This window comes from Rhincodon typus, chromosome 12 (assembly GCF_021869965.1).
Source record: "Rhincodon typus isolate 14 chromosome 12, sRhiTyp1.1, whole genome shotgun sequence".
Lineage (NCBI taxonomy): Eukaryota > Metazoa > Chordata > Chondrichthyes > Orectolobiformes > Rhincodontidae > Rhincodon > Rhincodon typus.
The window spans coordinates 38,718,653-38,730,054 of NC_063343.1; the positions used below are offsets into that span (position 1 = coordinate 38,718,653).

At 39.7% G+C, this 11,402-nt stretch overlaps 2 protein-coding genes across 7 annotated transcripts in view; one reads left to right on the top strand and one right to left on the bottom strand.

Annotated features, from left to right (window-relative positions):
- Positions 1 to 4,406, top strand: part of phykpl (5-phosphohydroxy-L-lysine phospho-lyase) — a 38,798-nt gene extending 34,392 nt beyond the window's left edge. For 2 of the 5 annotated variants that reach the window (XM_020525745.2, XM_048603856.1), the window contains 3 exons: positions 23 to 112; positions 1,317 to 1,447; positions 3,290 to 4,406. In XM_020525745.2, the coding sequence (XP_020381334.1) occupies positions 23 to 112; positions 1,317 to 1,447; positions 3,290 to 3,330 (262 nt within the window). In that variant the 3' untranslated portion in view covers positions 3,331 to 4,406. Of the gene's footprint in view, positions 1 to 22; positions 113 to 1,316; positions 1,448 to 3,289 lie in introns of those variants that run through there. The other 3 variants (XR_007263399.1, XM_048603855.1, XM_048603857.1) reach the window with 3 other exon arrangements.
- On the bottom strand, positions 4,400 to 10,717 carry LOC109925854 (heterogeneous nuclear ribonucleoprotein D-like). 2 transcript variants are annotated; one of them, XM_020525764.2, is made up of 8 exons: positions 10,389 to 10,717; positions 9,774 to 9,942; positions 8,002 to 8,160; positions 7,307 to 7,438; positions 7,112 to 7,217; positions 6,848 to 7,021; positions 6,519 to 6,610; positions 4,400 to 4,738 (listed from the first exon to the last, which is right to left on the bottom strand). In XM_020525764.2, the coding sequence occupies exons 1-7, from the start codon at positions 10,568 to 10,570 to the stop codon at positions 6,537 to 6,539; spliced, it is 996 nt and encodes a 331-aa protein (XP_020381353.1). In that variant the 5' UTR covers positions 10,571 to 10,717; the 3' UTR covers positions 4,400 to 4,738; positions 6,519 to 6,536. The 2 variants fall into 2 exon arrangements, with proteins under 2 accessions (XP_020381353.1, XP_048459816.1); XM_048603859.1 differs by having other exon boundaries at positions 4,400 to 5,695; positions 10,389 to 10,698.
- Positions 10,718 to 11,402: the final 685 nt, after the last annotated feature.

Sequence of the window (11,402 nt, forward strand, 5' to 3'; positions counted from 1 at the left end):
ACTTTACTCTTGTACCTAAAAGGGGCGTTGGTTTATTTATTGGAGCAGAGTTGGTAAGAGATCATCAGAAGAGGACACCTGCTACAGATGAAGCCCAGTATTTAATTGCAAGGTATTACAATTGTTGTAGGCAGAGGAAGAAAACAATTTCTATTTTAGAATCAAAGTTGAAAAGCTGATCTTGAATTTTGTTCAAAAACTTGTTTGTATAAACTGAATGTTCGCTTGCACCCATGCTCTTAAACATTAACCTCCTCAAATGATTGCAACCCCCATCAGCTGACTCGAAGGCTGAAACCTAGAACCATTTCTTGGTTCGGCAACAAGCTTGCCAATATTAAAGACATGACTGTCAGGAACCCCAACCAATACTGTAGCCCTTAGACTGAACCAATTTAATGAATCATACTGGAATTAGAATAAATACTAAAGGGTGTTTATTTTAATTATTTGTAGGTCTGTAGAGTTCTTAACCAATTGCAAGTTCTTGCATCAAGAGCACTTTTCATATAGAAACAATACATTACGTTGTCAGAACAGTGAGCAATTCTCAAAATTTCTAAGAGAATAGTTAGTTAATAGGTTTAGATTAAAATAAGAAAACAATTCAAGTTTTTTTTTAAATGATCCAGTTTAGGTCTTAAAAGCAGTGAACATGGGTCATGTACCAACTGAGATAACCAATTTGTACAGAAGCTCTCTACACAATGCCCTAATACATTGATCTAACCCAAGGACACTGTTAATCTTAGTTTCAATCTAGGTCAATCTCAAGGACCTACAGCAAGGACTTAATGCACCATTAAGATAATGTTCTTAATTAAGATAATCAAGATGATCAACACCACTGCAGCATTGTTGAATATTTAAAACAAGATCCACACTTCTCCAACGAATCAGCATCAGCAGTGGCCCCAAATAGGCCGACTACACGCATTTCTTCCTGATGACTCGAGGATGGCAGGAGTTAGTGGACAAGTAACAGTTCTAGCTGTGATGTAAACAGCAATAGCAGAATCATTACCAACATCTAACTAAAAAAAAACGGAATTGCATTAACTGAATTCAAAAGTTTAATCTGCAAAATTTTAAAACATACAGAGTGAGTGAGCGCAGGTACATTCCTCTAGATTCATTAGAACAATGTAGGAGGCAGAGAGAATGGAAAAAGGTCAGAGGGAAAGAATTAAAAGCGAGTAACTGAAAGTTCCGGGTCATGCAGACAGAATGGAGGAAAGCAAAGCAAAACAATTAGGCCATTCAACAAACTATTTTGTTCATATACTCAATTTAATTTTGCACTTTTTACCCTTCAGGTTGAAAAAGGAATTTATCTTACTTAGCACTGATGGACCAGATAGGAATGTCCTCAAATTCAAACCCCCAATGTGCTTCACCATGGAAGATGCTCAATATCTAGTTGAAAAAATTGACAGAATACTTACTGGTAAGTGTTTGCAAAAGCTGATTTTAAAAAAGGGTCCACTAGTTATGTTCTCATAGGAATGTTCGTGGACATTAAGCCAAAGCACTGAACTGCCTGCTTTAAAAAAGCCATCTCTGCCTCATCCAGGGGTCCTGGCAGTGCAACTGCTGATTCAGTTCAGTCCAAAGTATTAACAAATAGCTACTTGCAATTACTGCAAAGGCTGTAGGCCCTGATAGTAGCATTGAAGATCTGTGCTCCAGAGCTTGCAGCATGCCTAGCTGTACTGAAACAGCTTGGCTACAACCCTGGCACCTACCCATTAGGTGTGGAAACCCACTTTTTAGGTATGTCCTGTACACATACAGAATAAATCCAACTTGATGAATTACCACTTCAGACTATCCTTGATCAGCTGAAAAAGTAGTGATGAAAAAGGGCGTCAACCTAGCAATCAAGCAGTACTTTCTTAGCAATAATCAGCTCATGGATGCTCAGTTTGGGATGGGGCAAGGCCATCAGCTCCTGAACTTGGAGCCTTGGTTCAGACACCGACAAAAAGCTGAACTCCAGAGGTTAGAGAAATGCCCTTGACCAAGGCCACATTTGAGGCGTGGGTGAGGCATCACAGCTGTAGCAAGACTAGTACATTAGAATCAGGGGAAACTCGCCACTGTTGAGTCATACAGTCACATCCTTTTGTGCTCAGTAAGATCAACCAACGTTTGAGGGGATAAGATTTCAGCTGCTTTATCAAAGCCTTTCCCCTCCAAAATAAAAGGAAGTAGGGATTTGCACATCTGAGACTCCTCAGAAACAAAGCATGCAAATTCTCAAATGCAGCAGACCAAGACAATATCCAGCTTTGGTTGCTTAACATTTGCACCACAATGACAAATTTCCAAAAAAAAAAGAGGAAGAGAATCTAACAAATCACCTGAGTATTCAATGACATCACAGACCAAACAAACAATATAACAATAGCAGAGGTGTTCAGGCTAGGAATACTGCAGCAAGTAACTCACCCGATTGCCCAACATGTACAACACAGGAGTCAGAAGTGTGTTGGAATACTTTCTGCTTGCCTGGATGAATGCAGCTCAAACACCAAACACCACTCTTCAAGAAGCTTGACATCTTCTAGGACAAAACAGCCTGCTTGATTGGCACTACTCCACAAACATCCACTCCCTCCACCACGGATGCTCAGTAAAGCAGTAATGCCCTTTATACAGCACCCTTCAAACACATTACCACTACATAAACTTTAAAAAAAAAGGAAGACCACCATCTACACTTGCCCTATAACACCACTGTTCTGACTTGGAAATATGTTGTTGTTCCTTCGTGTCATTGCACGAGTCCTGAAAAACACCCTCCCTAACATCGGTGGGTGTTCGTACATCAAGGCTGCATCCATTCAAGGTGGTGGCTCATCTCCACCTTAGAGAGAAGCAATAAATATGGGCCCCATAGCAAAGCACATCACAAATGAAAAAAGTTAAGCTCATACATCTTGTATGGTCTGTAGTAGTCAAAAACATTTACTACTTATCAACCAGATTTCAAGTAATGAATTGGCTATGGGAGGACAGTGGGGATGGTATGATAAAATGTATAGAAATGCTAGTATTTGCTTCTGTAAGGTATTTACAGTTTATTAAGCAGAGTCACAGGCATTTCAGGACCCTTTTTGGCAATTAAGAGTATTGCTGAATGGCAACACTTGTCAAATAGGGGAGCTTTGTAGCTGCCACTTCTCCCTAAAGTTCATTGCCGCCAGGATATCATAACCTATGTTTAGAAACATTTGTTGCATGAAAGTGGCATTTTTAGTAACTATTTCTTGAATATTTGTCACAGAATTGGAAGTGGCCAATACATACAAAACTGGAGTGAATTAAAAAAGGAACAATTTATGGACGCAGCAATGAAGCAAAAGCATAAAACAAGACAACAGGATTTGGCCACACTACTTTAGGATCATTTTCCCTCGTAAGAAAACTGTCATTTCAATTCCTTATCAAACCAAATTTTGGCAGCTTGGTTTCCTTACTAAGCCTGGAAATTAATTTTACATTCTCAATTCCTGCAATTATTTTCTTGTACAAAAAAAGTTATACCTTTTGCCCCCAGGATGTTTTATTGACACACCTTGTGCAGTCTACCTGTGTGACTTTCATGTTTTCTTAACCACCACCTCACCCCGTATTCTGCAATATTGTAACAAAAAGACCCCTTTTATTCTTCATTCAATCTTGATCAGTCCAGCATTAATTTCACTATCACTGGGCTCACTGATCTGTACCAGAGTGCCCTAGATTCCACTCAGGTTCTGAATTTAGGACTAGATTAACTTCAATACAAGATTGAATACTTCACTAACATTACTGCCACTTTCTTTTGACAGTATAGTTGGACGTTAAAAAGGTGGTGATCTCAGTGACTTAAATGGAGAAGTGCCTCCTTACCATCACCTGGCCCTGCTCACCATATGGACCCCTTTGGTACTTAAGATAGTAAAATGCACTAATAGCTGCAAAACACTAACTTTTCAAGAAAAGTTCATGATTTTATGTACAACATTATTTTGCACATAGCAAAAACAACCCACTTCACTAAAGTGATGTTGATATCTTCAGAAGTTGTTGTAGTATTAGAACTAAACATTTCTTATTAAATATTAATAAAGCAGTTGCATTGAAGTTACTCATTTAGCTTCAGCACTAGCTTTCAATTACAGATCCATAGGACTGTTTGTAAACAAGCCAGTAATAAACACCAACAGTAACATCAAAAGTTAATCCTGCATGTGATAGCTTTCTCATTTTCCAAAAGCAGCTACTAGCCAGCAGTATACCCCAGACAGACATGTAAAATACTAACTCAAGCTGAAATGTCTTCACTGTTCTTTACTTCTGATTTTACGCAAATTAAACAAATAAATACAAACAAAATTCATGCAACACAAAATACACAAAAGGAACTTTTATTTCTGGAACTTGGACTGCTCCAATAAGCAAGGTATTGATGCAAATCCAGTAATTTTATGTAAAATACAAACTTACATAATACATTATTAGCATCCATTAGGTACCAAAAAGTACAGTAAAAACCACTTCCATCACAGGAAATGTACGACACAAAAGACAGACTACAAAATAAAAAAAAAAGCTGGAAAGTGACAGGCTTCCCTAAAACAATCTTCTGTACATTTGGGAGTCATCCAGAGTGAAAACAGTTCAGACCAGTCCCTAAATGCAACACAGTTGCATTTAGAGGACCAGTGAATGTTTCTGCCAGCTTGATGACCTGAAAAAGTACCAAAAAAGAAAACCAATTATGGTCCTCATACAAATATCTTTTAATAGAAGTAAAAGCAACAAAAAAAATGAGCTACATGTTCAGAAGATCACTTCACTATTGGTAGCCACATTTGCTTTGACCACTTGCTTCATTTTCAGTGAATGAGATTTTTCTCTTCATCCCATTAGGGAAAAAAAAAAGGAACAAAGGTTAAAACTATGAAAGCATTAAACACTTTAAACTAGAGAGTCATTTAATCATCCAAACTGAAGCTAACCAATTACACACCATTGTTGGATGGCCATAAACCACAACCACCTTGAATGTGGCCTGTCAATTCAAGTGCAGCAAGAAGTACTTCATGAATATTACAGACAATATAATTAATGTACCTAGCAGCATTCTGTTCAAATCTACAGAACAAGTTAGCTTTAATACACACATCTTTGGGTGTGTCCTCAACTCCGTCAGGCTGTGTCACTTGCTATGCAGGTAGTAGACACTTCTTACTAATCCTGAACACACTGACATGACTCACTAATCTTAGAACACATGTAAAAACCACAATCCCCAGTATTTAAGATGGAGTTCAAGTGGGAAAGGTGTGCCTATACATGTTTTTTTTTTTTAAAAAATAAACAAACCATATCAACAAACTTGCTACAAATATTTGAAGTTTTAAAAAGTACTCTTTGCACTCCTGTACTTACAATCTGATCAGAATTATCTGCAATTTCCTATGGATGAAAGTTGGTGACCCACAGCAATGTTCGTCCAGGAGAACTCAAATTTCTATGGAATTTTGTATTGCCAAATAGCCAAAACATTAATTATTGCTCAAGGATCAAGTCCAATTAATTTTACATGAAGTTTACTTACTGTTAATCTTCATGTGACATTCTCCAGATTTTAGAGAGAATGTGTGGGGTCCTTCATCCAAAGAGTTAGCAAAAGTTTTAAAACCTAATTGTACAGAACAGATGGGAATGTTTATTAAAAATTATGAAACGGTAACAAACCCAAGTTCCATCCAAAATCTGCCATTAAAAGGGGTGGCGTCATTTCTTCAGAAAATTGGGTTCAAACCCATTTCATTCTGTGTACATTTATTCAATTTTTACAAACATGGCAATCAAAATGTGTTTAATAGCTTTTAAAAAAAGGCAGTCATGATCTGGCCGTACATATTAGAATTGGCAGGTGCCTCAAGGCAGTGTTAAGCAAGCCAATACATGAACTGATTAGATCATGAAACTAGAAGTACAAACACAGTTGTGGAGATGGCATTAACCTTGTAGTATTCTGAATTGAACCACTAATCAAATATTGAGTGTAAATGTCAAAAGTGAATGGACTTCTATTTTAAATATGTAGAATTAACAAGATGTACTGTGATGCAAATTCTTTAGCAGTTTTTTTCCTATACTAGTTCTCAGCTAGCTTACAGCAGCTATGATTGACACCCTGAATAACTGCACATCTCAACTAGCTTCAATAAGGATCACAAGTTGTCCTCCTCCTTCCTACCCACACCTAATCTATCCCGTTTTCTGCAAAGGCACCAACAGTAATCAAACAGTGCTGTTCTAATCATTAACAGAACACTTGTGAAAACCTTTGTTTTATTGAATGTCAGTCAGGAACCAATATTTTTGTTAAAAATAAGAAAAAAAAGTAGTGAAGTGCACCAGGAAACATTACCCTAGGTTAAATCTCCCCATTCATTTTAGTTATTTGAAAGATACCAATTTTCAGAAGTAGACTCATTACAGTACTGGCAACATACCTGCATTCACATTCCATATCAATATGGTTTGTAACCACCTTGGTGAGCTGCCCCACGCCTCGGTGCTTTCCCATAGTTACCATTACTCTGATCTGGATGAAAACAAGCTTACAGTTAAGTCAATGCTGTCTAAAGTGGATAGACAAAATGCAGTTTTCCACTGAAACAAAACCAGCCAGAAAAAAAACAAAACACAGCCATTTCCACAATGGAATGTTAGACCAAATCTTTTAGTTGGAAAGGAATTAGTGAATGGCAGAAAATGGCCACATTAAATGCTGAGAATCTACACACTAGCCTTGCTTCAGTAGAGCAATAAATGTACTTACTGTAATCATATCCTTGACCATATCCACCATAGTAACTGCTATTGTAATTATAGCCAGTATAATCATAGCCTCCATATGCACCATAGCCACTTTGTCCGCTGTAACCATAACTGCTGCCATAGCTTGGATTCCAATAATTATTGCTGTATCCTTGACTCCAGTTCTGACTTTGACCTTAACATTTAGCAAGACATATTGTTAAGTACTAAAAGATTTATTTCAGATTATTTTCTCTTCAACATTTAGTGTAAACATTCAACTCACCAGCTCCACGGCCACCACCTCTACCCCGTCCTGTAAGGCTACCTCTGCCTCCCCACTGCTGCTGCTGCTGGTAAACTTCTTTAGGCTGAGCCACTTTTATTTCACACTATGTTTAAACAAAAAAACTAGTTAGTGTACAAAATTTCACGTTTTCTTGCTGTAGCTTTGTAAAACAAAGTTACTTGCATCTAATACCTTGCTGTTTCCAACGTCATGGTACTTCTTCTCCAAAATCTTTTTTACTGGTTCTTCCTCTTTAAACGAAATGAAACAAAATCCTCTCCTTTTGTTGGTCTTGCTATCCATTGGAAGTTCAATTGATTCCACCTGGATTAAATTCAAAGTTTACATAAGGGCAAAGCTAATATTTCAACCAAACTGAGTAAAACTTAAAATTACAGGCAGAAAAAATTCTTTGCATATAGGAGGTACATTACACACAATTAATCTAACCATAATAGCTTCTGAACACAGACCCAAATGCTTCAGATGAATAGCTAGTAGGTCATTGTAGTATGCCGTTTATCTTCAGTGTACCTTGTCAACAGGGACTTCTCTCCACTTTTAGCCTAGGCAGCTACACAACAGCATCTCTAACTTGTTTTCGTTCATAGCAGTGTCAATATTACATCATATGGAACTTAAAAAGGTCCAAGTTGCACACTGTCAGGGCAACAGGTACAGTAAAGCTTCACAATCCAGTTTTACACATTTGTGGGAAATGTGCAACCAATCATTTCAATCCCAAACAACTATGGTTGTTACTGCAGACAATATCCTAACTCACCAAGTACAAGCTACATGATCTCAAGCATTACCTCACTTCTGCCCTTCAAACAAAATTTTAATGCAGTGCTTTAAAATACATCACACGATCAACAAATACCAACCTCACCAAAGGCTCCAAAATATTCTCTTATTTTATCTTCTGGGGTATCAGGATGAAGTCCTCCAACAAATATCTTCTTCACAGGTTCTTTCTTCATTGCCATTGCTCTTTTAGGATCCACTACTCTACCATCTAGTTTGTGTTCTTTTTGTTCCAACACCTAAAAGAAAACCAAGCTACTTTCAAAAGTCCAAAAATTTCAAGGACAGTACAGAATTGTGTATATTTAATTTCACCTGACAGAGACTGTATTCCAAAAGGTGTGGTATGACTTCTAAAGAAAAACAAGCAAAACAAAATCCATACATGCTCATTGGTACCAGTCATTACTGAAAGCAGAGAGAAATGTTTCCCCTCCTGGGAAAGAGCAGAACCAAAGGACACTGCCACAGAATACAGGGTGCCAATTTAAGAATTTAGGAAGGAATTTGAGGGTTGACAATCTTTGGAACATCTTACCACAAATAGCTGTAGAGGCAAAATCCTTGCAAATATTTAAAGCTAAGATTGATCAGTGGGGATACAGGAATGGGCAGCAAAGTGGATGTGAAGAGTGTGGGATCAGCCATTTGACTGAATGGCAGAGCAAGCTTGAGGGGCAGAACAGCCTACTCCTGTTCCTATTTCTTATGGACTTGCATAATTGTCTTCCTGAGGATCCTCAACACGGGGCTCACTACACTATGCTACATTGCCTCCAGCTGCCAAGATCCTAAGCTCAAGAACCACAAGCCTAAACTTTTTTCCTCCTATTCCTTTGACCCAGGTCTCTTTACTTTTGTGATTTGTTAAAATGGTGTTGGAGTAACACTCAGTTGCCTTGGGACACTTTATGACACCAAACCCTTGTTATCCACAGGAGTAGGGATATGGACTTCGTACAGATAATGAAAAAAAAGACATCACGCCAATACAATTATTAAAGGTGTGATCAAACCAGACAGGGGGAGATGGGGTCTTAGCCAGACCACACACACGAGAACACAGGTAGGACATCAGATAACAAACAGCAAGTCTATATATTGCTGTGTGACTATAACTTGTGCATAGACCAAAAGTCTGCACCTAAGTCATTAGGCTAGAAAGGAGTAATTTTGAAGGATTCCTAAAAGCCCAAGGGTCATAAACTAAACGCAATTCAAAACAGTGGGCAACTTGTTAAATATATTTATCAGAGGATTCTGAATTCTGCACACCTAAAGTTCCACTTTAATTCCAGTTGAACAAATTTACAGCATTTGTATATTCTCCGAAACAACCTTTTGTTTGACCTCAATTATTTTCCCTCCATATTTCATTCAAATGGGATTAGAAAATTTACAACCAAGATCAGTAAATCGAACAATAGTAAGGCTATTTAGCAGGTAAGCAAGGGCATCAAGGAGTGCAGAGCAATGGTGGATTTGCCAGATCGAACTGAATGACCTATTGTTCTTCAAAGTAGAAAGTTGGTCGTGGAAACTATGCATTCTGACCACGTACAGTAACATCATAGCCTCTGGAAATTAGATTGACAGCATTCCACTTCTTCACTGCCGCTTCATACTGAAGGTCAACTGCTTACCAATTTCTCCGTGGAAACTTCCATCCCAAAGCACCTCAGCTCCACAAACGCAAAGAATACAATATCTTTCTACTACCACCCCCACCCCTCCAATTCAACTGCCTTTTGCCGCTCAATTTTATTTCAAAATCCTAAAATTACATTACAACACAACCTGTGAGATGCCTGGGTCAAAGTATAGGCTACCGTCAAAACCCTCTCAACCTTACTCTATCGGCACATGAAGAATCTTTGAAGAGGATAAATCCAAACCCCCTCGACCTTCCGGTTGCAGGATCCATCTTAATTGTGCAATCCACAACTTCGCCGAATTTGGAAAAATAATCCTTCAGGTCCTTTTTGCTTGTATCCCAACTCAAGCCTCCTACGAACATTTTCCTGTTGGAGACAGAGCGGGAGAGAAAAGGCGACCTTTTGTTACCGAGTCCTGGACCTCCCTCCCACACCACCCCCCCAGCCCAAATAAGCACATGGCGCCAAGAGCAGCGTGAACAAAGAGATGGCGGGCACAGTCCCTGAGCAGGAGCTGGTGTTGCTCCCTCAGCTCCACCGTAAGCTTCCCCAAACTCTCACGCAAAGAGGCAAATAAAAGGGTCTTCCACATCGCACTGAAAGGTATCGCCTCACTTAACGCGAGCGATGTGGGCCCAGCACGGTACCTGAAGGGATAGACGGCTGCGGAACACCCCCCCCCCACCCCACGGGGACACCGCCCCGCTTCAAGAACCGCCCTGTCCCCGCCTGGGCCTACCGGCGGCGGGAAAACGGGTAGATTAGCACATCGGCATTTTTTTTTTAAAAATAAAACTAAAATGGAACCTTACCCTGCGTCTTCTTCGTTTTTACTGGCGTTGATTTTCGAGCCCTCGCTGTCGGCTCCCGAGGAAGGTTCCGCTCCGTCCGCCGCCGCCGCCGCCATTCCCCGCCCGCCGGCAGCCTGACCCTCTCCCTCCTCGTAGTGACCGTTCTCCGATCCTTCCACGTACTGCTGCCCGGCGTCGGCCATCTTCGCACTCGCTGGCGTCCGAGAGAAGATAACTCAAAGCGGATGTGGATGTGGATTTCTTTTTTTTTTCCTCTGTACCCGTCCCAAATTTTTAGCTCCTGCTTCTGGAGTCCCGTTCACTACCTACATGTGTCCTTTTATATAGAGGCCGGCGTGGCACCTCGTAACAACACCTCCTCCCATTGGGCCTGCCTATCGACAGCTCAACGTTCGGCTCTCACTGGCTCATGGACTTGTCTCTCCTACTCCCCCGGGCTTACATCGGACTGGTTTACGTGGTAAAGTTTCTGAGTCGGATTTTCCCATTGAGTAATTACCGTAGCATGGAATACGGACAAATAGGAATCTCAGTATTACAGCGACGTTTGCAGTATATGACATTAGCTTAGCCTCATGTGGAGATTAAGGCCAGTTTTGGGCATCACATTAGAGGTTGTAGAAAAGGTCCATGAGAATAAAAAGAAACTTCAGTTGCACAGATAGTTTGAAGAGGCTTGGAATTTTTCAAAGATTGCACGGAGCCCAATATTCAAAATCGGATTCAAAAAATCGTACGAGTGGTCCGGACAGAATGGAGAGAAAAAAATCACGAAGGATCAAGAACCAGGAGATACCAAATTAAGGTGATTGGGAAAAGAAACAGCAGCAGAATGAGGATTTATTTTTAAAAACCTGTATTATATTTAGAATCTGGAATGCAGCGCCTTAAGAGGATGGTGGAGGGTGTTCAATTTTTTTTTCAAAAAGGGAATTGAAGGATCATGTGGAGGAGCAGGAATTGTACAGCTATAGGAAAAAGGCAGGGGAATGGCACGAGTTAAATCGTTCGAGA

Excerpts from the sequence above, each read along its gene's own strand:
- LOC109925854 (XM_020525764.2), bottom strand. The coding sequence starts at position 10,570 with ATGGCCGACGCCGGGCAGCAGTACGTGGAAGGATCGGAGAACGGTCAC. Across the intron at positions 9,943-10,388 it reads AAAAACGAAGAAGACGCAGG|GAAAATGTTCGTAGGAGGCT; the intron begins GTAAGGTTCCAT and ends TGTCTCCAACAG. Across the intron at positions 7,439-8,001 it reads ATTTTGGAGCCTTTGGTGAG|GTGGAATCAATTGAACTTCC; the intron begins GTTGGTATTTGT and ends AATTTAATCCAG.